Genomic DNA, 26906 nt, shown 5'->3' on the forward strand with positions numbered 1-26906 from the left:
GGACTCTGCAAAAAGCTGATCACCCCAAAAAGAAGCAGTAGTGAGCCCAGAGTCTGTGATTATGATTTTTACTTATTTTTTAAGACCAAGGGTGGACACTCAGACACTTAGAGTCTGGGAAAAATGAAGAAAGATGTTTCCAGATGGAAGCTTCAGAGCTAAACATACAAGGGGGAGCACTGAGCAGCAGACTTGGTTTCTCCCGTGTGATCTTCATACCTCAGCGCACCTGAGCCTGCAGGCTCAGGGACTTAACATTTTCAGTTATCTCAGCATGGAAATATCTCATTAGGGGCTTCCTGCTTTGGGATGTGTTTTTGATGGCCTGCCTCTGCTGCTGGAGGTCCCAGGGCAGTGCATGGTGCTTGCTGCACTGCTGTAGCTGTGGCTGGTGGCAAGCACCAGATGTGGGGTGACATCCCTCCTTATGTAATATCCTCCACCCCATTTGTCCCTACCAGCACCTGTGCTTCCCTCTGCACAGCCTTCACTCTGTCCCTGCCCTCCCTTTCCACATTTCCCTCCACTCTACCTAGCTCCAGTTGGTTTGTTGGTCAGGGACCGCTGTAGCTGAGGAGCAAGGATTAAAGCTGGACAAACCAGTTGTTTTAAACAGAATAAAACATTTTAAACCTCACAGGGAAATCACTTATGTCCCTTTAAAAATTGCTCTCTGCTCCTATTTGCAAGGCATTTTCAAAGCCTTTTTTTTTGCCCTTTGTTCCTTCTAGAGAGGAGAAAGGGAAAAAAAGCAATTACAGATCCTAAGCTTCTTGGATAAATGCCATACCAGCAACCTCCTGTGATTATTTTTTTTCTTTATGGATGGAAAAATCATCTCCATCATCAATTGATTTTGGAGTTATTTGGGGCAAAGGCCAAAGGTTCCTTCTGCCTTTCTGGCTCCACCTGCATTGCAAGACAGCACCTTTACTCTCACCTCCACGTTGCAGTGCTCTGCTGCAGGCTGGAACTTTTTGCTAGCAGCTGGTGACAGAAAAAACAAAGTTCACCCCACCCCATGTCCATATGCTGTTGGGAGGGCTGTTTGCACCATCATCTTTCAATAATGCTGCTAGAAAACGTCAGACAAAAAGTAAGCTAGACTGTGAAAGTGTTGTGCCTTGTTATCTAGGGGCTTTCAGACATACTCTGCTCAGTACACTTAAGGCAAGATTGCAGAAGATAGAGGTATGGCAAATATAATGTTTTTTTCTGCATGCATGGTTTCACTCAGGAGCAGCGCAACCCTAAGCCACTCCAACAGCCCTTCTCAGACACTGCGCCATACAAACACAGTCCTCACCTGCAGGGGCTGGTAGGGAAGTGTGATACTCATCCAGCAGGCTAGCTGATGGGGTTGGGAGGATGAAGGGCTTCCTAGAAGATGGCATACGGTGGATGTTTCTCTGTGTTACCCCGGCTGCATTTTTGGCAGTGATTAACTCTGTGCAATTCTTGTGTCTGTCTGGAGTTCAGAAAATCATTTACCAAGATCAGGCAAGGTATGTCTTAGAAAGTTGCTACTACCCAGAGGAGTCCTGCTGATGACGAGACACAACAACTCAGCAGCACAGAGGCAGACAAATTTATCTGTAGTTTGGTTTTGGGGGTATCAGAGAAGAGAGGTTTGTGGCTCATGGAAGATGAATATAAGCATGGCTCTGCTCAGAAATCCTCTCCAAGGGATGAGGTACGCAGACACAAAGGGACTGTAGCAAAGTACCTCCCGAGATACTTATGCATCCCAAACCGCACAACCCCTGTTGTCTCCTTTCCACTTTCCTGTAAGGGAGTGGATCCTTGCATGTGACTGCAAATATTCCTGCATGGCCACGGCACTATCAATAATGTTTGCTGGTGGTGGCAGCTGGTACATTTTCATCTTGTGACTATTTCTAGTGCTTCAGACTTTCTTCCTTGGGCCTTTAAATCCCCTGGTGGCACCTTGCCCAAAGCAAATTGTGGATGGGACCCTGGAAAGAGAGACATCTGTTAACACGCATTTGTGAGATCTTTGCTCTTTGTGTATCAGCAGAGCTCCTGCTGTGACCATTCAATTATCAGAAACGGTCATGCTTTAAAATGAGAAGCTGGCTTAGCCCAAGAATGCAAGGTAATGATGCTGGAGTTAAACGAGTTAAGTGATCTTTATTTGATATTAGTGCAGAACTGACTGCTGCACAGAGTAAAACTTGAAGCACAGGGCTCAGCTGCAGCCCGTGTTAGGAAGTCTTGCAGAAACAGTCACTTATTTCAGCTTTTGCCAGCACATTAAGCACTGCAGGAGCTCTGTAGGACACAGGTTGCTAGTGCAAAGGTCTGGCTGCACACTGATTCGCCTGGACAAGCTCTCGGTGTGCTTATAGCCAGCCCATTTCCCAACACCCTGCCCATCCTTTAACACCTCACCTCCCACAGGCTCACTGGGATGTTTTTTGTCTTGCATGGTTTCCAGCACACAGGATAGGAAGAGCAAGGCATCACACACAACAAAGCAAAATATGGGGGAAATACTGTCTTCTTTTCAATTTATTCTGCACATTTCATTTATGTGCTGGAGGGCTCTCCTCTCTCTTCACAAGCAGTTACAAGCTGTTACAAAATGTAATATGCCACTGGGCAGTTAGAGTGTTTGTTTTTGTGGAGGTGTATGATTGCGAAGAGCAGAAGCAACAAGAAAAGTGAGGCCTTTCAGCAAAGTCTCTTATGACCAGGAGCATCATGTCAAATTCAAGACAGCTTTTCTTCCTTGCTTATAACCTGTTACTCCTGAAAAAGCAGTCAAGTTTAAAATGTCACTCTGTCAGCCACTTAGCATCACCTTACCCCCATGTACGTGTAAAGCAACAGTTTTCTGTCATATAGACCATTACATGCTACTGTCAAAAGCAGACCCAGTAGGCCGTAGCATGTTGGTGAGCACTTTCAGACATGGTTTCACAACTTAGAGTTGTGAAACAGCATAATTTTACAAAGTGAAGTGCAAATGCCAATGAAAGTGCAAGGGAGCTGAGGTCCCTGTGTGGCACTCCAGCACAGTTGTGGGCACACCATGCTTCCTCCAGACTGTGAGCCTGTCTCAGATGCAGCAAACTCAGAACAAAGTATCCCTTTGCTAGCTGGAATAGTATAAGGAAAACCTGGAACTATTGGTGCCGAGAGCAGGATACTTGAACTATATTGACCATTAACACTGTCACTAATATGTCAATAATCCAGGTGCTGGGAAGAGGGTGACATGCTGCTTCAGTGACCTTTGGATCACATCACATGCTGCCACTGTGTATAGATTTTACAGTAAGTGATAAAGATGATTTCAAAAGTCAAGGCAGTATTAGGCTGTTCAGATTCAATTTTCTGTAATGCTTTTATCTAAAAAAACAGAAAATACAGCAATGCTGATCTGGCCTTGGAAAAGGTAAGTAGGGTGTTCACCTACTTTATTTATACCTTGTCCCATGAGCCCAGAAAGCTACAGCCAAACACACCAGCTTGGCCCAGAGTTAGCTAGGATGGGAAAGTGCTACAAAGCAGGACAGAAACTTGTTTGAATACTTTAGGGCTTAGACTGCAACAGAATTACCTTCAGACCCATGCCATTCTGCAGTACTCTGGGAAGAGATCACCAGCTGGCAGAGTAACAGAAACAACTTGCTAACAAGGCTTTCATATCATACACACACTTTTTATTCCTTATGCTTTTCTCTTTTTTAAAAAGGGCTTTTAAAAAATAAATAGAAATATTACCTCTTTTATCTTCAATAAGAGACAGCCTGAGCTGTGTTGCAGTATGAAATTAAGATGGTACGGTCCCAACCCTGGAAATTTTTGCCTGTGAAGGCAAGTGGTACAGACCTGGATTTATAGAGTCGTTTCTCTGGCACTGTGGGGCTGGGGCTGGCTGCAGGCTGAGGGATCTCCATGCTCTCACTGGGCCCTACTTCCATGGGGTCCACTTGGAATTGCTCCGAAGTCTCCATGCTGACATCCATTGGCACACTTGCACCCTGCTGCATGGGACAGCTCATGTGCTTGGTGCCACTGCAGAGACAACATTTTGTATCCTTTCTCAGCAGATGCCATGTGAGCCCAGAGCAAAGGAAACAAAAGGTATTTAATGATGAAGTTATAAAGCAGGTCAAGTCAGACTTTTTTGAGTTATTGCATGAAAGACATTTGGCTGCACAAAACACCCACAGAGGCCATAAAGCTGCTTGAGAGCTAAGCAAAAGTATTTAGCACTGCTGCATTATAGCACACAGCTTAGTCCCTAAGTTTTATTCTTCTATCCAGAAAGCATAACTTATTCACAGGCTTGACTCCCAACTTAGGTTGGACAGGACCTCTGAAGGCCTTTAGTCCAATCCTCTGCCTCAAACAGGATGTACTGTATGACTGGAGCACGTCACCCAAGCAAGTGTCGAAAGACTCCATAGACCCAGGCTCCCTGTCCCTTTGGGCACCCATCACATGGCTGCACCCCCATGGCAGAAAGGAAAGGAATTTTCTCTTCATCCCATCATCCAGGTCACTGACACTGGTTTTAAGCAGTATCAATCCCTGTATTAATCCCTGTAGTAAATGCAGCGCTCGCTCGAAAGCAGCCAGCTGGGAAAACCATCCACTATATTTACAAAGGCTCCCTGTGCTCTACTCACACTTCTTGGGAGTGGAATATCACAAAGAGTTGCAGATAAAGCAGGAAACATGCAAAAGGTGACGCAGAGAGACGTTGGACTTGGCATTTAAACTCAAGAAAGCATGAGAGAACTAAGACACACTTCAACGTTAAGATAAGGCGAAAAAAAATTAATTTCTGAGTCTAACTTGCTTACTCTGGAAAGGGAGCAAACCAGCAGAGAAGCATAACACTACCTCTATGTGGGAAAGCCCGTTGTGATATTGCAATTCAGCAGTTACCTTTTCACTTTCTTTGGTCTACCAAATCGGAAGTCAGCAGGATAAAGGTGAATGGTGACCAAGTGATCCTTTCTGTCTTTGCTGCTCTTGAATTTCTCTGTACAGCCTTCTACCAAGCACTTGTACTGAAAGACAGGAAAAAAAAAAGACACCACTGGCAAAGGCAACCTATGGGGGATGCAGGATCATTTTGGTGGGTTCCTCTCCTCCTTCATAATGTCTGAATGGAGCAAAACTAGAAGTTAAAGAAAATATGGCTTTCCCAGTCTCACTGCCTTGCCAGCATCCTGCCACACACAGGGCAACTGCCACTTCTACAGGACTCATCCAGTGGAAGACTCACCATGTTCTGTTTCTCAGCCATTATCTGGAAGAGTGAGTCATGCCACTCCAATATGTGGATATCCAAGAGATGCCCTGAAGGAAAGGAGCGCTTGCAGAAGGAGCAGACATTTCTGTGCAGTGTGTTGTAGTGGTGCTCATAGCCCTCCAGGGTGTCAAAGACCTGGGAGCACCCAGAGATGTGACAACAGAATTCAGACACCCTACAGGGAAATTAGGATATCAACAGTATGTTACAGCCATATTCAATATAAAAATTAGTGCCTTAATGTAAGGTGTGCATACCTCTTTAGAAGATTTTATTTAACTGTGGCCTTTTTAAGAAGAAAGGGGAGAGGAAGAATTCCAGCCTGCAGCTCCCTCGCAGGGAGCAGAGGGACAGGCGCTGAGCTCTGCTCTCTGGGGACAGCGACAGGACCCGAGGGCACGGCATGGAGCTGGGACAGGGGAGGGTCAGGCTGGGGGGTAGGGAAAGGATCTGCACCCAGAGGTGTTGGGCACTGGGACAGGCTGCCCCGGGACTGGGCACACAGCACTGAGCTGCTGGAGGTCAAGGAGCTCTCAGACACAGGATTTGGGGTTTGGGTGGTGCTGCATGGAGCCAGGAGCTGGGCTCAGCGCTCCTTGCGGGTCCCTGCCAGCTCGGGGTACGCGAACAATCCGAAAAACAGCCGAAAGACGCGACGGAGTTAGGATCGTGGCGACGCCGCTCGCTGGGGTCCCCTGTCGGCTGCCACAACCCCAGCACCGCACCTGGGTCTCTCTGCCTCCTCGGCCCGGCCCGTGAGGGCGTCCCGCAGGTACAGGTGCCTCTGCACGTCGCCGTCCTGCAAGAGGAGAGGAGAGCTGGGGGTTGCCCGCGGCCGCGCCGCTCCCCCTTACCCCCGCCCCGCTCCGCCTCACCTCCAGCAGGGGGTGCTGCGGGCCCAGGCGCAGGCGGCGCGGGGCGAAGGAGAAGGGCGGCCGCGGCAGAGCCCGGCAGGGCGGCGGGGGCCGCTCCCGCAGGCGGCGGAGCTGCGCCATGGGGTCAGGCCGGGCAGCGCGCAGGCGCCGACAGCGCTTCCGTGGGGTGGTGGCGGAGGCTTCCGGGAGGAGGCCCGCGGTGGGCTCGGGCTGGGTCTGGGGAGCGGGAGCCGCTCGGAGCCGCGGGGTGAGGACGGGGCACGGCACGGCGGGGCGGGGCGGGGCGGGAGGGGGCACGGCGGCGGCCGGGAGAGAGCGGGGCCGCCGCCTGGGGCTGGCCCCGGGGCGGGGATCCACCGCTCGCTGGTTCCTCGCCGGGCGGAGCTTCACGCTGGGGCCTTCAGGCAGCTGCTTCAAACGGTTCTTTTTCCTTTTCTCTTTTCATTTTTCTTTTTCTCTTCTCTTTTTTTCATTTTTTTTTCATTGTTTCCTTTTATTTTTTTCTTTTTTCCTTTTTGTTTTTCCTTTTTCCCTTTTTCATTTTTTCTTTTTTAATTTTTCTCTTTTTCGGCAAGCCAAAAGCACGTCCATATGGTCTCTGCTCAGCACGTCTAAGGCTTGCAGTGTCGAACCCCTCACTGTTGGTTCTGTCCTGCTCTTTCACTTGTGGCCGTCGTAACTGCAGACTTTAACAGTTAATTTTGCGTTCATCCGTTCGTAATAAAGGGCAGTGGAATGTAAAAACCCTTCAGCGTGGAAGAGCTGCCATTGAGTAACTCCAGAAACAATGGGGGCATAGAGGGTTTCGGCTGTGTCTGCAGTGTGTTGCTCAGCATGTCAGCTCTTCTCGTAAAGAGACAGTATACTACTTGGCAGCTCATGTCACTTCCATGATGAAAAGTCCTCTGCTGGTTCACCCGCACCTGAAGTGAGCAGAGGTAAACCAGGCCAGACGCGGAGTTGCAGTTTTGCTTGCTTTCTCCCCTTACACGTATTTTTTTTATTCCAATTAAATGTCCCTGTGTACCATGTGGGCTCATAATAGAGTTAGGAAATGTTGTTTGTTTGGTTACATTTTTATATGTAGAAGCAAAATAATATCTCACTGCCTTTCTGTGCACCATGCGGTTTGTAACCTCGGGCAGGAATATGAGTGAGTTCCGCATCCACCACGATGTTAATGAGCTGCTCAGCCTGCTGCATGTCCATGGAGGGGAAGGAGCCGAAGTGTACATCGATCTTCTGCAGAAGAACCGCACGCCGTATGTTACCACCACTGTCTCTGCACACAGTGCTAAGGTAAATGCTGTGCTGTAGTAACGGCTGAGATGTGTTTAAAGTCTTATGGGCAGACCTACTGAAGCATTGTTCTTCCTTTGCAATTGCTGCTAAAAGCGACACGGTCTCCCACAGTATTCTGCTGGAGAAGCTGGCAGCCCACGGCTTGGATAAGTACACTCTTTGCTGGGCTAAAAACTAGCTACACAGCTGGGCCCACAGAGTGTTGGTTAATGGAGTGAAATCCAGCTGGCGACCAGTCACCAGTGGTGTTCTCCAGTGGTCGGTGTCGGGGCCCTAACTCTTTAATATGTTTACTGATGACTTGGATGGGGGAATTGAATGCACCCTCAGTAAGTTTGCAGATGACACCAAATTGGGGGGAAGTGTCGGTCTGCCATAGGGTAGGAAGGCCATGCAGAGGGACCTGAACAGGATAGGTCGATGGGCAGAGGCCAAGGGGATGATGTTCAACATGGCTAAATGCCGGGTCCTGCACTTTGGTCACAACAACCCCATGCAACACTACAGGCTTGGGGCAGGGTGGCTAGAAACCTGTGCAGAGGAAAAGGACCTGAGGGTGTTGGTCGATGCTCACCTGAACATGCACCAGCAGTGTGCCCAGGTGGCCAAGAAGGCCAACGGCATCCTGGCTTGTGTCAGGAATAGTGCAGCCAGCAGGACCAGGGAGGTGATTGTCCTCCTGTACTCTGCTCTGGTGAGGCCACACCTCAAGTGCTGTGTTCAGCTTTGGGCCCCTCACTACAAGGACATTGAGGCCCTGGAGCGTGTCCAGAGAAGGGCTACAAAGCTGGTGAAGGGCCTGGCCCACAAGTCCTGTGAGGAGCGGCTGAGGGCACTGGGGTTGTTTGGTCTGGAGAAGAGGAGGCTCAGGGGAGACCCCATTGCTCTCTCCAGGTACCTGAAAGAGAGGTGTGGGGAGCTGTGGGTCGGCCTCTTCTCACAGGTAACTAGTGATAGGACTAGAGGGAATGGCCTCAAGTTGCACCAGGGGAGGTTCAGGTTGGGAATTAGGAGGCATTTCTTAGAGAGAGGGATTAGGCATTGGAATGGGTTGCCAAGGGAGGTGGTGGAGTCAACGTCCCTGGCAGCCTTTAAGGAAAGGTTGGACATATTGCCCAGGGACATGGTTTAATGGGTAGTAGTGGTGGTAGGGAGATGGTTGGACCAGATGATTTTGGAGGTCTTTTCCAGCCTTAATGATTCTATGATTCTATAAACTGCTGGCTCCACGAAGACAAGGCATCCTATGGAGAAACTAGGCATAAACTCTTTTCAGTGTGATGTCTTTGTGTATAACCTCATCTGGAATCTTGATTTTCAACTTAGAGTAGAAAAGATCTCATCATGAAAAGATAGAATAAAAAAATCCTTGCATCTTGGAGGGACTGGTGAAAGAACATGAGGTTTGTTAAAACTGGGAGAAAAATTAAAAAGAGCTTATTTTGTGCCTGTGATGGTTGTTTCAAATTGTAATTAGAGGGGTTGTTCTCTGGAGAAATAAATGAAAAATAGTTATCCTATGAAATGTGATTGTCTGAACAATATCTGACTTTCTTTCTGAGTACCCACCCATGGTATCAGGGATTTAAAGCCTGACACTCGTGACCAGGCATACTTCAATGGCCATTGTACTCCAGACTTACGCATCATTTATGTTACAGCTATAGTTCACTGAAATGTGGGAAGGTTAAAGGAGGAGGCGGCACTGCTGGAGATCCATAGTCCAACCCTTTGTTCATAGCAGGGCCAACATCTCAGCCACAGCAGATTGCTTAGCTGTATTTTGAATACCTTCAAGAGATTCCTTCGTTTCCCTAGGCCCCATCCCAGGGCAGCATTGCTCTCTCAGTAAAGGACCCCAGGGACAGCTTGGGCTTTCTTTGGTGCTGTTTGTGTCAGTGCCTCCTGTGCTTTTGCTGTTCCTCTCATGGCAAAGTCTGCAACTCCTCTGTGAGCAATGGGCAACATGCTGTGCCCATGCTCTGGGTTCAATCCTTTTTGTTCATATCTCTATTGTTAGTGAAGCCCCCAAAGAGGACCTGGTATCCAGATGGGGCTTCATTGGTGCCAAGTGCCTTAATAAGCCTGCTGATACAAAACTATTGCTTCAGATTGTGCATGCACAAAGTCAGTTCTGCTACAGATCTTGTGCTTTCCATAATCTTTTCACTCCTGCAGTACCATGGCCATCACCTGAAGTGCTAGGACCCTCCCACACCTCTGTTGTAATTATTAGTAGGAAGCCAATGCTGTATCATTCAGTCCAAAGCCTATTCCCTGAAGTACTTTGGAGCCAGCACCAGCCTACACCTTGTCTCCATCCTTGCATAATGCTCCTCCCTTGAATGCTGTGATGATAATGTCTGTTAAACATTTAATATTAACATGGTGTTTTACAGGTTAAAATAGCAGAATTTTCTCAAACACCTGAAGATTTTTTAAAGAAGTACGATGAGCTGAAGTCTAAAAATACAAGACATCTAGATTCTTTAGTATATCTGCTGTCAAAGCTCACAGAAGATAAAGAGGTTTGTTTCTGTATTAGAATTGAGTTTGCTGTAAGTATTCAGAAGTAGTAGCAATGCATTGGTCTTAAGTGCACGTGCTTTCTGATGATAATGTTAAGTGAAATGCATTGAAATCAACAGAACACAACCAGTTCTAGCATTTTCTGTTAAATATAACCAGTTCTAGCATTTACATTAAAGTACTACTGAGAATTGCGCTCCTCTTGACATAGTCCACTTTAAGACATGATACTGGGATGTGAAGACCTGTGGTCTGATGCAGCATAACCATCTTATGGTCAGATGTTTTTTGCTTTATTACATGTTGACCAGTATTCACAAAATCTTTTTTTTTTTTTTTTTTTTTGTGTGTGTGTGTGTACAGACACTCCAGTATTTGCAACAAAATGCTAAAGAAAGAGCGGAACTTGCAGCAAATGCAGTAGCCAGTGGCAGCACAAATTTTTCCATTTCCTCATCTACTTCCAAGATATCTCTACAGGAGCTTGAGGAGCTACGCAAGCAGCTAGGCAGTGTCACAGCCAACTCCAGTGTACAGCAGGTACTAGCGTAGTCTCTTCCCTAGCCTTGGGATCAAGATCTTTCCCTACTGCTTGCATGTAGCTGTGCTCTTTCTTAACTTTTATCATCTAGTGGAATTAAAAATGTTCCTATCTATGCAGATAATATATTTTCTCTCTCAAGATGTGTTAGTCAAATTATACATGTATTAAATCTTTGTGCTGTTCTTCATAAAAGTAGCCTTTTCTATTTAAGTCAGTAAAGGTGAGTTGATTTTAGGCCACAGCAGTCCTTAGTGGCTGGGATCAATATAATTTCACTTTTCCATTTCAAACTACCTCTTTAACCTGTTCAGGCATTTCCTTTTCTGCCTGTAGTAGTGCTTACTCGGGAGCCCAGAAGCCTTTATGACCTGTCCCATCCTTGCTGAAAATTCTGCTCTCCCAGATATGTGGGTGCAATGCCTCACATAATCATTCCACAAGTGGGCACAGCCATTCTTTCTGAGCTATTTGAATGAGTCTTCCTGTAATAAATGCTTCAAATTGATCCCAGTCAAAGAGGAAAAAGGGTAAAAACAAACAAACAAATGAAACAACTGTAAAAGTAAACTGTATTATTGTAAGGCTTAGAAAACAGATAGGCAAATGTTTCATTATCAGTAGGTCAGAAAGTTCAAAGGGATGATTATTACTTAAATCCAAACATCATTTTTCCTATAATCAGTTATATAAATAACCATTTCCTAGCTATGCTTAGGCATTTTGGCTGTAGAAGGCACAGGAGCAACAGTATGAACAGTTATTTGGACAGAAGCAAAGATGATATATGGGGAGAAGGAGAAGAGTGGGGGCTCAGAGGTCCGTAGTGAGTAACTGGACAATATGTGCAAATTCTTCCATTTAAAATTTTGTGATTCCTATTCTCCTCAGAGTTTTGGTTTTGTTTCTGTTTTGCCTTTTGGCTGACTATTCAATAAAATATATCAAGGGACAAACCTATAGGCTCTGAATGTTTCTGAGATGTAGACCTGCTTCTGAACACTCAGAAAATGCGTGCCAGGGTCTTTTCAGTCTTCAGTCTATGCCACAGCAGCTCTTTGCCTGAGGTCTGTGGAGGCATTGCTGTGTCTGTATTGTGTGTGTTGTCTGTTCATATTGATGGGGTGTGAATACTCAGGTGCTCGCTCTGTAGGGGAATTCTCCATGTTTAGTGTTTAGGGATGCCTACAGGGTTTCTCAGCTTTAAGGGCTTTAAGTGCACGTGATGATGGGGAGTGCAAACCCCCCGTCTTCTGTCAGGCAGTGATGACGCTGGTCTTGTTCCACAGATATTTGTGAAGCGCATGTCTCCACAGACTGTTTGCTTGACTCATCCAAATCCACAGATGTTTTGAGTCAAGTGGTTGATTTAGATCATGAAGGAAAGACAAATTTCTAGTAAGATAACTGATGTTTTTAATAGGATTTATGTGTGGACTTGCTGTAAGAGGAGAGAAGAGTAAGCAGCGTTCCCTAGGATGTATAGTTGAATTACGAGTTGGTTTCCCATGCATGCTTTTCCTTTGAGGCACAGATATGACTCTGCAACCAAAGGAATTGAAATGGCAACATAAGCCAATTGAAAAGATTTATGCCTCCCAGCTGCTCCATTTATGCTTTCTTCAGGCTTACAGAGCTGAAACTCTCATAAAAGGTCTGATGCTCAGGGTCATTGGGTCATTGTGACCGTATCAACTCACATAGCAGAAATATCTCAGCCGCCCTCTCACAGAACTGCACTAAGTGAGGGTGGCTGTTGTTTTGTCCCTCCAGGAAAGAGATCCTGCATCTCCCCGCTGGCCTAGCCTACGGCTGCTGCTCCTATGTGGGGAAAAAAGGTCTCCTGTCAAATCTTACTATCCTGAGGATATTTGTGGGAATGTTTGGACCTCATCTGTCTTTCTTCTTGGTGTTCCAGAATTCCAGCTTAATCCAGGAATCAAACTTTTTTTTTTTTCCCCCTAAATCCAATACCTCTGAGTTGAAGCTTGCCGGAGAAGATCACTTCTGTTCAGAGGCGCTTTGTGAGCTGTTGTAGAGACGGTAGAGAAATCCAGAGGCACAGCTGTCACTGCAGAGAGGCTCCCAAGCAGATAGGATGTTCTGCAAGGCCATGAATCTGGTGCCTCTCAGGTCTGAGGACCTTGCACCAGGGTTATGCCAGCACTGAGGTTGCAGCAAACACCAGCAGAACTGGTGTTGTCTGGGGGAGCCGTCCAGTGGCTGATTCGTGTTTGAAGGGTTTTAAGACCTCACACTGGGCATCTCTTAGGATGTGAGGAATGGTTGGGGTAAGCCCCAGGGTGAATGAATTCACACTGTCCTTTAAGATGCAAAGCTCATGTTTGCTCGCTTCCTTCTCACATTCCTCTGAGTCCTCTGAGACCTTCTACGAGAAGAAAATAAAATGACCCTGTGCATATTCCATTTCACGTAAGTATTTGTAGAGCTTAAGAAATAGCTTTTATAAGCATGTCCCCCATGTTTGTGCAATTGTGGGTGTAAATGTTGATGTAGGTTACATGTCATGCAGGCCCCTATAGCTGAGAATTAATCTTTCGCTCCATTTATTTTACTGACAGATATCCAGAGCTGGTGATGAAAACTTTTGACATTTTAAGAGCTTAGTTCCTTCACTGACTGATTCAGAGTAAAAACAGCATTATTTTCCACCAGTGGATTATCGGGATTGCATTTCTGATACAGCTGCTCACTGGGCACTCTGCAGAAACTGAGTTCAAAAGTGTTCATTTACCTGTCTGCAAGTGCTCCTTTAATAAGATGTTACTGCTTACAGCTTCTCCAAGTAGTTTGCTGGCTTTTATGTGATGCACTTTGCAAACTAATAAGATTCCTGGTGCTTGTGCAGGTCCCCATTCTGCTCCCATATCTGTGCCATAGCACGGAGGCTGGTGGGGAGGCATACAGCAAGGCATTATTTGATGTATTCTCCAATAAAAAGAATGCCAACTGTATAAAAAAATCATCTCTGCAGCACTGAGACCAATAGACTAGATAGTACTAACAGACCAAATCCTGCGCTGTGCAGGACATCAGTTACATCAGTTATTCTATTTTCTGTTCTCAAGGTAGCAGCTTCAGTCAATTTCTGCTTAAAATTCAAAATTTCTTGTGCTTCTGAAGATCTTTTTCCTTTTCTCTCTCCCTCTCTCTTTTCTCAACAGCCTCTTGAGCTTACACGAAAAGTGCTCCGAGATAAGCAAAACAAGAAGAATTCAGGTCAGCCTGTTCCAGTATTTCCATCCTGGGTATATGAGAGACCTGCACTTATTGGCGACTTCTTAACTGGCACCAGTTTAAGCACTGACACAATGGTACCTATAGGTATGTGATACACAGGGAAAGTTACCTTAACGTATTATGTTCCATTCAGAAGTGCCATGATGAAATTCAGATTTCATCACACTCAGGATGAAAGTGGTCTAAAAGCAAAACATGACTCCTTGGACTCTGCAGATGAAGACCGGGGTTCCAAAAAAAACAAAACAAAACAAAAGCAAACAAACAAACAACAAAACCAACAACAACAAACTTACTTCCTTCAGTGCTTCTCCTGTGCTGAATTCCATCCCCATTGTTAAACCACACAATGTAATCTGTTTTGTGTTTTCCCAGTCCTTTTTCTCGAGTCATAGCTTCCATAACTATTCTCAGCTGTATCTGTAGTTGTACCTGTCAAAGGAGCCATCATTAATCCATCCAGTTCAATCTCCTCTCCAGTAAAACTATAAAAAACTGCCCGATTTGCTCTTGTTTCTAGCCAGAGCTGCAAGGGACCAATCCTACCCTATTGTGTTATAGCTTTAAGCAGAGTTGTGTATAGAACTCCTGTAGGAAACCTGTAGTTTTGTAGGAAACCTGTAGTTTCTTTCTGATGTGAATTTGGACTGTGTGGAACATGACAACAGTAGGCTTATTCCTGGAGGTTCCCCTAAATAATGATACATAAATAAATCCACCATTGTGTTTCTGCTGTGTCCTCTTGGGACGTTCTTTAAGGGTATGTTCCCAGCAAGCTCAGAACCATTTGTTTTGTCAAAGTTTGGAAAAGGCCAGTATGTTTTTGCTGCACACAGATCTTCTTTCTCTGAGATGCTGATTTGAATAGCAGGGCTGAGTGTTTCCCTGTTGTCAAATGGTTCTTTTAGCTGCATGGGAGTTTTAAGCATGCCTGATGCATACATTTTACATGCTTTTATTTGAGTCTTTTGAATCATATGACTGAGACTCTGTCATACCTTCAGTTAAATGTTTTTTTTTCCAGGGATTAACAAATTGTGTAGTGCCCAGTAATCACTGGTGAGTGACTGTCAAATGACTGTCAAATGCTGCACCAGCACATACATTCCTACAAACTGAGAGGGACTGTTAGCTAGTTTCATGAGATAAGGTTTGCCATAGTGAGTGCTGTAGCCACTCTGATCTGGTCCTCCAATATACTATATCACATTTCAAGTTGAGTCCTTTATCCTTCTTGATTGCACCATTCAGAGACCCTGCAACTTCTGGTTCACCTGCAGCTTTTGCTGAGTTAGCATTTATTTTTGTCTGTATTTAAACTGTATATTTGAATGTTTCAATGAAGGGAAGTAGGGGGAGTTGTCAGCAAGACTAGAACTCCTCAGATCCAGTATAACTGAGCCTATTTCAGTGAAAGGATCGGCAGTGCAAGTGATGTTTTTGTGGTCACAGATGTCAGATGTATAGCCCTGTCTGCCTGGTTTACTTTGAGTATAAATGACCAAAGGATTCTTTTTTCCTGGAAAGCAAGGTAGAAGATTTTGGAGCTGACCCTAATTCTGTTATATTTCTTTGTATCTTTGTTCTCTTTGTATGGTAGTATGTCTTCTTTTAAGCTTCAGGTCTTCAGTCAAAATGATATGAATGAAATGGCATGATCTGATTGTGTGCTTTTTTTGTCTTCCTTTTGAAAACAGGTACTTTGCCATTAGCCTCTCAGGAATCCGTGATTGTGGAGGACTTGCTATATGTTTTGATTGGTGTGGATGGAAGATACATCACAGCACAGACTCTTGTAGGCAGGCAGAACCGAACATTTTCGGTTGATCCAAACTTGGACTTGTCCATCAAAGAGCTGGTGACCAGGATTCTTCCTGTAGCAGCAAGTTACTCTGCTATCACCAGGTACAGAACTGACATTTCCTCTCGAAGGAGGATGTTCTCCTTTGAGCATCAAGATGTAGAATATAGTCTGTCATTTTGCAGATTGTGACTTCCAAGCTAAATTTAAACCTTTGGGGGTATGAAATAAGAATGACACCTTATTTGAAATGGTTTTGACTGCATTTCTTTCTTTCTGACTTTTTCCTCTGTGCTGTGTATTCACTTTTACATTCACCTCACCTTTGCTGTATCCAAACACTGTCTTGGTGCATTCAGACAAAGGAAAAATGGGTTGTGTTGTTTTATTATGGCTTGTCTCTTCCTGCTTTGCTATGGATTTCTCTTTGTTTCCTGTCTTTTGATCTCCTCTGGGCATCCAGGACTAAAACAACCTTTCTGTCTGCTGCTGAGCGGGAGACACAGCCTACTGCTGCTTAATTTCTGGTAGCTACCTTAATAATGGTTGAAAGGCTTTAGGATAAGGTACAGCTCACTGACAGCAGACGTTTGTAGGGTGGATGTCTGTGTTTGATTTGATGTCCCTAAAAGATCAGAAAAGAGAAAGAAACTCTTTAAGGAAACAATTTATCTAGTCTCTTTTACACAACTCCTTGATGTGACTTGTATTTGGAAGCATCTTTCTTTGTCCACTAACTGTGCTGGGTCTGGCTGGGATGGAGTTAACATTCCCTGAAGCAGCCCACACAGTGCTGTGCTCTGCACATGTAGCTAGAACAGTACTGGTATCACACCAGTGTTTTGTCCATTGCTGAGCAATACTGGCACCACATCAGGACTCCCTCCAACCCCCCCCCCCCACCCCCAGAGCCAGCAGGCTCTGGGTTGGCAAGAGGTGGGGAAAAGACATACTAGCACAGCTGACCTAAACCAGCTGAAGGGATATTCCATACCATATGGTATCACACTCAGTAATAAAAGGTGGGAAAGGGGAAGGGGTGCTCTCGTTGTGAAAATGTCAGTCCTCCCAAACAACTGCTACACTTATTGAGGTCCTGCTTCTCAGGATGTGGCTGAACATTGCTCGTTGATGGGAAGTAGTGAGTAATTTCTTTTCTCTCTGTGTGCTTCTGCGCAGCCTTTGCTTGTTTTTTTTTTTTTTTTGTTTGTTTGTTTGTTTGTTTGTTTTTTTTCCGTCTTCCTTTTCCCTTTAATTAAATCTTCTTTACCTCAGCCCGTGAGTTTTGTTTTTTTTTTTTCTTTCCAGTATACTTTCTTCCCTCTTCTTCTTGAGGACAGGAGGTGAGAGAGCAGTTGTGGTGGAGTTTGGCTGCCCACCTGAGTAAAACCACCACACTAACATATATGAAGCTGTCTATGTCTGATGAGGTGAATTCCTGCTGTGGCATGGAGAGTCAGAAGCTAGCAACAATGTTTTCCCCAGTGTCTGGGTCCATGATACTGCTTCCTTTTGAGATCTTTTCCTGTCTTCTAATCTGTTTCTTATATAAAGGCAATCACCTTGAAAATGGTGGCTCTCACTTTTTATAGTGGTTTTACTCTAAATTCTAGATCCCCTGCAGTTTGAGAGGAAACATTTTCCCATAGCATTCTGTACTAAGAAACTTGGTGATGAGAAGTAAAGAGGGGGACACAGAGCAAATGTGAAACATGAAACTCCAGATGAAGACTGGTATGCTTTGCAACACATGGTCTGTTCATGTTTGTATAGCCTTCTGAAGTTAAAGTGCTTGAAAATGATGGAAATTGCCTTGTCTACCCAGGAGTTTCCATTTTGCATTTTGCAGGTTTATAGAGGAGAAGTCTTCCTTTGAGTATGGACAGGTAAATCACGCTCTGGCTGCTGCTATGCGTACTCTGATCAAGGAATACATGATACTAATTACACAGCTGGAACATCTTCAGAGACAGGGACTTCTGTCACTGCAGAAACTCTGGTTTTATATCCAGCCCACAATGAGGACTCTAGAGATTCTTGCTTCACTTGGTAAGTTTCAAAAAATACAGTAATTGTTTTGACAGATGCATGACAGTGGTTTCTGAGAACTGTACATAGTAACAATACAGACATGGCATGTATCATTATGTTAAGAGGCACTGCATCAGCAGTAGCCATCTGCTGCACCACATATGGTGGAAAGGCAGAACAGGCCCTCTCTGGATACCTCAGAATTACACTAGTGTGCTGAGTGATGAGGCACAGTTGCAACCCATTTGAGAACATATATTGCTTGCACATCTCACAGGAATACTGCCAGGCAGATAATCCTTCCTATAGGAAAGAATTGCAGCACTTTCATTAATAGCATTTTAATACCTTCAATTTCTTACTTCATTGTATTGTTTCCTCAATAATTTTGATTAAATTAAACTCTCTGGAATGAGAATACTTTCATATTTCTGTCTACTAAGCCCAGAGGCTTTATCTGGACATAAAAATCTGTTTTACATAGAATCCGAAGTTGGATTATCCTTCCTGGTATTCATGTTTCCTGAAATTTTTAGGTTTCTGGAACACAACAATTAGCCATCTACATTAAGGTTTACTTCAATCAAAAATTCATGACAGTACTGTATTCCACTTCCTCTGTCCCTTACATCCCTTTTGCTGTGCAAAGTATAAATTTTACTACAAGCTTACCCAAAATCAGGTGTTCCGAGCTGTATGTGTGACTAGCTCAGTGTTACGTTGGAGAAAGGATGTACTTTTGAGATTAGAGGTTTGACAAGCAAGTCACTGAAGTGTAGGATTCTTTCATTAGTGTCTGGAAAGAAAGATCTCTGTATATGCTTCAGCACAGAAGCCTTTCGAACTTTGAGCCATCAGATGCTTTGTGTCTGCCTGAGTTCAGTTCTCCTTGTTTGGAGAACTGCTTTTCATTATTGCTTGTTTGTAAGGTGGATCATTTGGGATTTTATTTCAGTGTGTTTCAGGCTATAGGCTTTTGGCTGCATGGTGGAATAGCCTTGCATCTTCACAGATGTATAGGAGGAGTCTACTGCTGACTAGGAGAACTGCTGATGTCAGCTAATCAACTAATAAAGTCATTAAGTTGGTCAGCATAGCTTGTGCAGATAATTTGTGTATTTAAATAAAGAGCCTTGTGTCTCACACACCTATATTTTTTAATTTTAGCTACTTCTGTGGATAAGGGTGAGTGTATGGGAGGATCAACCCTGAGCTTACTCCATGATAAGACTTTCAACTACACGGGAGACAGCCAGGCCCAGGAACTGTGTCTGTATTTAACCAAGGCAGCCAGTGTGCCTTATTTTGAAATTCTGGAAAAGTGGATATATCGAGGCATCATTAATGATCCATACAGGTAAAGAACAGCTAAGGAATGAAAATGAAATCAAAAAGTTAAGAAATATTGTTTCGGTCTTTGTGATTTTTACATTTTCTAGTGTACTTGTCCCTCTGTTTTATAGAGTCTGGATAGCGTAAGTGCCCAGACCGAGCAGCAGTTGGTACACAAGGCAACATTGCCTGGAAGGGAGCTACTGGAGTGTGTTTAACTACATTTCCTATTTGATTCAGTAGTTAAACAATCAGGGGCATGCTCACTTGTTTTATAGCACGATAGTTCAAATGTGTAATCCAGTCAAATTCCACCTTACCATGCTTGTCCCACTGGAATTGTTCTCCGTCCATATCCACATCCCCTTCAGGACAGGGGTGAACCCTGTTCTCATAAAGCGCAAGTGTGCTAACTCACTGAATCTGTGTTAATGTAGTCCACTAATATGATCATCTGATATGAGTTAACAACACTCTCTAAAGTTTCTTGTCTTGTAGAATCATTTAAAGCATTTTTCTGTTCTTAATAGTTTATGCAACACTCCTGTGGCATACGGAAGTGTTTTAATTTCTTCACACATTTTCAGAATCCTAACAGGGGAGAAACTAAAATACATGTAGCTAAAAAGAAAACCTTCCTGATAGTGAGAAAGCGAAGGTCAGCTTTCTCACCTGTACACTAACAGCCAAATAACATTTAGGCTTGGTTTCTGAGCCCTGTAAAATTCTGTATCTGTGATAATTGATTGCAGATTAATGCAAACACTCCACAAAATGCTTCTCTTACTACAAATACAGACTAATGTCAGTTCTCAGTTGGAATGTATCTTCATGAGACCTTGTTTCTGATAGATTATATTACCAGTTTACAGGTCAAAACAAGTAATCCTCATTGTACCACTTCCTGCTTCTAAACATCTCCTTTAAATGTTCAGTGAGTTCATGGTGGAGGAACACGAGTTGCAGAAGGAGAAGATTCAGGAAGACTATAATGACAAGTATTGGGATCAAAGATACACTGTTGTACAGCAACAGATTCCATCATTCTTACAGAAAATGGCTGACAAAATACTAAGCACAGGTCGGTAAAGATATGTTTCTGATATAAGAGAAATCTAAGATGACCATCGCCATTCTTTACATAAAGATTAAATAAATGTCATCACATTTTGCCAGTTCATGGGGTTATCCAGCTGCAACTTCTCGGAGGAAAAGAGGAAATTAAAAGGAACTCCAAATCATGTAAATAAAAAAATGTTTGAAGGAGTACAGCAGAAAGAGGAGCTTTCTGTCTTACTCCTCTGTTACGTGGGTACAGTTTTCTAGCAGCTAGCTACATGGCTGAGGTTTGGACACACAGACTCTTAGTTCGGGCACTTGAAGGAAGCATGCCACCCAATGGTTACCATTGTTCCCTGCCATAAGTACAAACTCCTCAAAATACAAAAGTACAGCACCAGATTTTCAAAGTTTTTTGGCTGTCTGCAAAGGTGTTTTACCACCACTGGAAAACCAAAAACTGTTCTGAATCACCTTAAACATGGTATTAGTAGCCTAATTTAAATTCTGTATCATCTTTTGAAAGGCATTTAAATCCTTTCCAGCTTTTTGTAGAACTTAATATAAACATTTCACAATGTATCTTCTGCTTCATGATAGTGATTTGGAAGCTTCTTTCTTGGAGGCAGATACAATGTTGTGAATATTGGTAATTCTTTCTCTTTTAATCCAGGGAAATACTTGAATGTTGTGCGAGAATGTGGACGTGATGTTACCTGCCCTGTGGCTAAAGAGGTCATCTATACTTTAAAAGAGCGAGCGTATGTGGAACAAATAGAGAAAGCATACAACTATGCTAGCAAAGTTCTTCTGGATTTCCTAATGGAGGAGAAAGAGCTGGTGGCTCACCTGAGGTTTGATTTATTTTCTTAAATGTATGTTAAATAGATTGTTTCTGATAATGAAAATAAGGTTTTAAAGTTAGTTCTATTTTCTTGGAATATTACTATTGTATTAGCTCTGTTCCTGTTAGAAATGTTGACCTTAAAAAAAAAAAAAAGGTTTTTTCTTCCCAAAAATAATAAAAAATGGTATAAAATCACAGAAATATTGGGTGCAAAAGACTTCTAGGGGTCTCTAGTCCAACTTCCTCCTTGAAGGCTACCACCAAAACTAGGTCAGGGTGGCATTGGCTTTGTCTAGCCCAATGCTGACGCACAGCCCCATGCCCCGTGCGTAACCACAGTATGTTAAGACTGTGCTAGTCCCATTTTCACTCTGAAAATGGCAGTGATCGTGTGTGATCTTTGGCCAGATGCTAGCTCTTCTGTGAGCTGTTTCTGGGCTCCTGGCCCACTGCAGTTGATTCTCCCTCATGCCATGTAATAATTGAAGTTAATGCATCATACTATAGCAGAAGTCAACACAAGTACATGGAATACTTCAAAAGTCAGCACAGATACTTGGTCAGGAGATTTCAGGATTCTACTGAGTTAGCAACTGCCTCTTGGATAGATCTGGACTCTGTGGAGGCTGGGTTGTTTTTCGGGAGAGCAGCAATATGATCCTTTGCGTAGCAGTGTAGTGCATACCTTTTTTCTTAATGTGCATTTTTACAGGAAAAAAAGAACAGCAGCAACCCTGATATGAGTGCACAAAAGCATGCTGACTGAGGTGATGGGATGGAGGGGAACGTGAATAAAAGATTAGCTTTCAAATGGGTTATTTATATCAGTGCATTCTGTAAACAAGTAAAAAAGTTTGTTTTTTAAAAATGTAATCAATTATCCTTATTTTCCTGAGCAGATCTATAAAACACTATTTCCTAATGGATCAAGGGGACTTCTTTGTTCACTTTATGGATCTCACAGAAGAGGAGCTTAAGAAGCCTGTAGATGACATCATAACTACTAGGCTAGAAGCTTTGCTTGAATTAGCCTTGCGAATGAGCACAGCCAACACAGATCCTTTCAAGGACGATTTAAAGGTAAGAATGTACATAAGCAGAAGATAACTGAATCTGAGCAGAAGGCCTGCTATTGGGAAAATCAGCATGCCTGTAAGAAGCTGCTGAAAGTGCAGTCAATGAAAACAGAATTAATGCCTATATTTCTGCAGACCTTCTCTCAGTTCAGTCCTGTTTCATCCACATTAGCAATGGGAAACACTTGTCCTGTGCAAGGGGGCACATTTTCTTGGCTGATGCCCAAACACAGAGAAGGTGCTTTTGGTGGCATCAGGATGAGATGGGAGCAGTAGCACGTTTCATGCTTGTTCTCAGCTTGGATGCCCGCTCTGGAGTCCAAGGAAATATCTAATTAGATGTCCTGACATATAATGATTACTACATCTTAGGTGAAAGTCAAGAGCTTCTGCTGTAGTATTTTACAGAATGTGAATTGGCACAGAAGCCACACTTGGGGAATGTGGAATCTGAATTGACCTGATAGAGGCCGAGGGCAAGGTAGAACTATTGGCATAGTAGCATGTTATATGGTGATGGTCAAACACTACAGTGACACTCTCTGCTGTCTGCTGTAGCACTGTCCAGATCAGACTATTTACCATTGTATTCTAGGTTGATCTGATGACTTGAGAGCAACTTGGATAAAATGCAGTTGTTCTGCCACATAGCTCTTGCTACACAATAGTTGTGAGTACCCTATTGACTTCACTTTTTTCCTGTTCCTTCTTTATAGATTGATTTAATGCCCCATGACCTCATTACGCAGCTCTTGAGGGTGTTGGCCATAGAAACAAAACAGGAAAAGGCCGTTATTAATGCAGATCCCACAGAGCTCACTCTCAGCGGGCTGGAAGCATTTTCTTTTGACTACATCGTTAAATGGCCTCTGTCCCTTATTATAAACAGGTAAAGTATTCATCCACTGGAGGAAAAAAGGTAGAAATTTCTGTATGGGGTTAAAACACATTTGCAAACAGTAAAATACTGCCAAGTCAATGTCTTTAAAGTGATGTTAAAAATCAACCAGTAGAAAATGCTATGGGATTGCTGAGCTCCACTTACAGACTATGGAATATCGTGTGACAGTACAGCCCCAACAGACTATGCCAAAGACATACTTGGAAAGTCAAGGTTCCATTTTAAATGGAATCTCAGCCTGGTCCATGGTCATCTTGTGACCAGTTTCCCAGTGTTCATTTGTCCACAGCTTTTTGAAGAATCTCCACGAGAAGATCTTCATTTGAAAGTGAACTCTCACTAGAAGGTTTCCATGTTTCCAGTCAAACATTTCTTAGGTGTAGAGGGGCAGAAAAAAAAGTCCTTTCTGGTAGCCCTGGTTACAAACTAGAAGGATACAGTCTGTTGCTAGAATTACTGTATAAACCATTTTGCATTTAATTGAATTAGGAGGAACCAAATGTTTAATTTTTTTCTGCAATGTGTCTCCTGTTCTCCTGGAGGAACACTGGCAGACATGCTACTGTGAGCCATGGCAAATGGGACAGGCAGTGTTATGTGAAAAGGGTGACAGATGTTGATTGCTAAATGCCAGTAATTAGCTTATCCCCTCATTTCTCCTTTAAAAAAATCAGTTGACACAGCGGGACTTTCCTAATGACATGATGCTTTAGAAATTGTGTCTCTTTCTCTCAAATCGAGCATATTAACTTTGATGGTAACTATAGAGTGAAAATACTATGTGATGCAGGTTCACAAACTGTGTCGACTGGACCTCTGTAGACACCTACATGGAAGTGTCTGAATGCAAACCTGAATCCAGTCCCAGATACTATAAATAAGCATCCCCATCTGTTTCTAGCAGTGCATTGCTGGCACAGTATTGCTGCCTGTAGCTTGGTTACAGTTTTTCTTCATCTTTTTGAAGAATCCTGGTGAATTGTTTTGGCAGTTGTTGCAGTCTTAATGTACCGGGTATAAAACTACAGGCTTTTAGCCCTCCATACCAGTAGGTATGTGAGTGACCTTTCTACAGGTGGCTCAATGGAACTGGAAAAGGAGTCTCTACCTTGTGGCAGGAAGTATGGAGGAGGGTCTCCTTGGAGAGGAATTCTTTGGGATGATTACAAATGTAATTTTTTACTTTGATTTGAATTATTTCAGTGCAGATCTGTGTGTATCTGAAGGCGTAAGAAACATATTGTGTTCCTTTGAGCAGCTTCAGCCTTCATAGCTTACTTTGTCTGTCAATCAGAAAAGGGCTTAATCTGAATGGTTTTCTCCTTTCTTTCCAGGAAAGCTCTGACAAGATACCAGATGCTTTTCAGACACATGTTCTATTGCAAACATGTAGAAAGACAATTGTGCAACGTTTGGATCAGCAATAAGACAGCCAAGCAGTTCTCCCTACATTCAGCTAAGTGGTATGGCCTTTTTTCCTACTGGGTCAGTTGTGAAGCTTTGGTTTTCCTTGTTTCCATGTTAGTCAGGTATGCCATGACATGAATCAGATCACTTTGACAGGAAACAGATCATTACAAATTTCTGACAGGCTAAGAGAGGTCAGAATATAACATTTTAGGTTTCAGTTGAAAGTGTCTGCCCAATAATCTTTGCGCTGCTTGACTTGTTCCTCTTTTTTGACAAAAAGTTTAGGAAAGGAAGCCAATGATCTTTAGGGTTGGCTCATTATATACCAAGCAGTTACAGCAGAGTACGTTTGTGGACATCGTCTTGCTCGCTACTTTAGCATCAGCAAGATTAGATAAGGCCCCAGTAGTTTAAAAGCAGCTTCTTCTTCACTTCTAGCTAGGCCACTATGCAAGACTCGTGACCTTCACATAGCTTGGCAAATGTTTGGGATTTTGGTGTCATACCAAGTGAATAAGGTAAAATTGGTGAGGTGTTTTCCTAGAAAATGATTCAACCTTGTTCCATCTGTGAGGGTAGATTTTAGTCTTTGGAGCTGCACACCAAGTGCAGGGGACGCCTGTTTGGAGCATGAGAGAGGTGCCAGCACTGCAAGGCAATCCCTTCTGCCTTGCCAGTGGCACTTCCCTGTCACAAGGTGACCTCAGCCAACATGACTGTAGCTCTGGTTCCTCTGTAATTGTAGAGGAGGTTAGTGGAAGAGACCTGTGGAGGTCTCTAGTACAACGCCCTGTTTACAATGTGACTGTCACCAGCAGTGGACAGGTCATTGTGGCTGAAAACCCCTAGGGTGGGTATCCCTCACCTCTCTGGTGGCCTGTCCCACTTTAGTGAAGTCAGTTCTTAGTTTGGCATCACAGTGTCTGTGTAAATTAACATTGAAAGAACCTGTATATAATCCCGCCATTCTGCCATAGCCTGCAAAGGTGAAATTGCATTAAATGCCATTGGTGGCAGGTGATTTGATTAAATTTAATATTTTTAAGTATTCATTTAACAAGCAAGCATTTATAGGCTAGAAAGAAACATAAGCCATTTATCTTGTTATATTTTACCCTGCTAACAAATGCATGCCTCACTAGATAGCTACACCAGTAAAATGGCTTTAATACTGTCCATTTATGGCTGAGTATGAGCAAATATTCAAATTAACTGTCCAGATTCAAAATTAAGGGAACGACATTTAAATAAGTGGAAAACAATCAGAGATGTTTTCCATTAACTTTATAATCACTGTCACACTGCAGCAGTGAATTTGCTAGGACAGAAATAGTTAGCTCTCTGCTTTGCTTGGTTGTGCAAGCTTAGTGATAGCTCTTCATGGCTTCTGCTAGTTCTAAGTTGTGTGGGTGTGATTTTTTTTCCCTAGGTTTGCTGGTGCTTTCACACTGCGGCAGCGGATGCTGAATTTTGTACAGAATATCCAGTATTACATGATGTTTGAAGTGATGGAGCCAACGTGGCACATTCTTGAGAAGAACTTGAAACTGGTGAGTGTACATGCTTGAGAGAAGTACAAAGAAAATTCTTAAGTTACCAAAATTAATGTAGGGAAAAACTGCTTAATTTCGGTTACTGTAGGCCACTGTTCAGTATTTTATTGAAGACACTTTGTTGGGTGAACTATTGTTCTTATCACACTACAAACTCTGCTGCTGTTCTGCATAACCTTTCTGCTTTGTTAGTCATGTATCCCTTTCCTCTTGTGCATCCTCCTATCTGTTCCCAGCTCCCATACTCTTCATCCTGCTATGGAAAGTTGGTGTTCTACTGAACATCACTTTACACAGAGAAAAGAAATCTGTGGAAAAGGAAGAAGGATGCTGGGTACAAAGATCACAAGCAGGTCTAGACATCGTCAATTGATTCATTGAGGTACACAAGAAGTAACTCAACATGTCCTAGAGCATGTCTCAGAGGTCATTGTCAGAAGCAGGATGGTGGCCTAGAGCTTTGGTCCAGTGCAGCCCAGCTGTCCTGGTTTGTTTCACTTATGTTCTGTCCTGTAATAGGCTTCTAATATTGATGATGTCTTGAGCCATCATACGAGCTTCCTGGATAACTGCCTGAAGGACTGCATGCTAACCAATCCAGAGCTGCTGAAGATCTTCTCCAAGCTGATGTCTGTCTGTGTCATGTTCACAAACTGCATGCAGGTATGTATAGCCTCCCCATTTTTACCATGCTGGCATCAGTTGCTTTGGGTGCCAGGCAGCCCTGACAGTCCCTTCTTTCAACTCTTACCCCTCTGGTCATTGGTACATATGGAAGAGCCTCTCTTTCCCCCACCAACAGGCTTTATAAGCTTTGATGGCTCGGACTTTTCCTCCAAGTGATTTCTATAGCTTCTCCCTCTGCAAAATTGCCTTTATGCTCTTCTATTTCAGTACTGAGATCAGGTTCATATGAACCTCATTACCTCTCTTCATCCATTTCTGCAGCAGAATTAGAGGTGTAAGTTCTGCAGTTTTTAAGATGCTCTCTAGTTTTTAACACACTGTTGTAAGGACCCGTGAAGACTGTTCTCCTTAGGCAGATTCTAGCTAGCATGTCAGGGAGCCTTAAAACAAAACAAAAAAACCACCTTC

The 26906-nt window shown here is 43.5% G+C and overlaps 2 protein-coding genes across 3 annotated transcripts in view; one reads left to right on the forward strand and one right to left on the reverse strand.

The window, feature by feature from the left end:
- Positions 1-54: 54 nt before the first annotated feature.
- On the reverse strand, positions 55-6296 carry ZNF511 (zinc finger protein 511). Its single transcript, XM_084289787.1, has 6 exons — positions 6169-6296; positions 6019-6092; positions 5267-5468; positions 4924-5048; positions 3859-4044; positions 55-1976 (listed from the first exon to the last, which is right to left on the reverse strand). The coding sequence occupies exons 1-6, from the start codon at positions 6286-6288 to the stop codon at positions 1907-1909; spliced, it is 777 nt and encodes a 258-aa protein (XP_084145913.1). The 5' UTR covers positions 6289-6296; the 3' UTR covers positions 55-1906.
- A 50-nt stretch (positions 6297-6346) lies between these two features.
- TUBGCP2 (tubulin gamma complex component 2) overlaps positions 6347-26906 on the forward strand; it is a 28052-nt gene continuing 7492 nt past the window's right edge. The window contains exons 1-15 of one of the 2 annotated variants that reach the window (XM_084289915.1): positions 6347-6415; positions 7314-7467; positions 9870-9998; positions 10363-10539; positions 13726-13885; positions 15499-15706; positions 17452-17651; positions 18801-18990; positions 19901-20046; positions 20698-20878; positions 21771-21951; positions 22664-22836; positions 24183-24311; positions 25688-25808; positions 26331-26474. In XM_084289915.1, coding sequence (XP_084146041.1) covers positions 7318-7467; positions 9870-9998; positions 10363-10539; positions 13726-13885; positions 15499-15706; positions 17452-17651; positions 18801-18990; positions 19901-20046; positions 20698-20878; positions 21771-21951; positions 22664-22836; positions 24183-24311; positions 25688-25808; positions 26331-26474 — 2289 coding nt within the window. In that variant the 5' untranslated portion in view covers positions 6347-6415; positions 7314-7317. Of the gene's footprint in view, positions 6416-7006; positions 7107-7313; positions 7468-9869; positions 9999-10362; positions 10540-13725; positions 13886-15498; positions 15707-17451; positions 17652-18800; positions 18991-19900; positions 20047-20697; positions 20879-21770; positions 21952-22663; positions 22837-24182; positions 24312-25687; positions 25809-26330; positions 26475-26906 lie in introns of those variants that run through there. The other variant, XM_084289916.1, reaches the window with a different exon arrangement.

This window comes from Netta rufina, assembly GCF_964035555.1.
Source record: "Netta rufina genome assembly, chromosome: 7".
Lineage (NCBI taxonomy): Eukaryota > Metazoa > Chordata > Aves > Anseriformes > Anatidae > Netta > Netta rufina.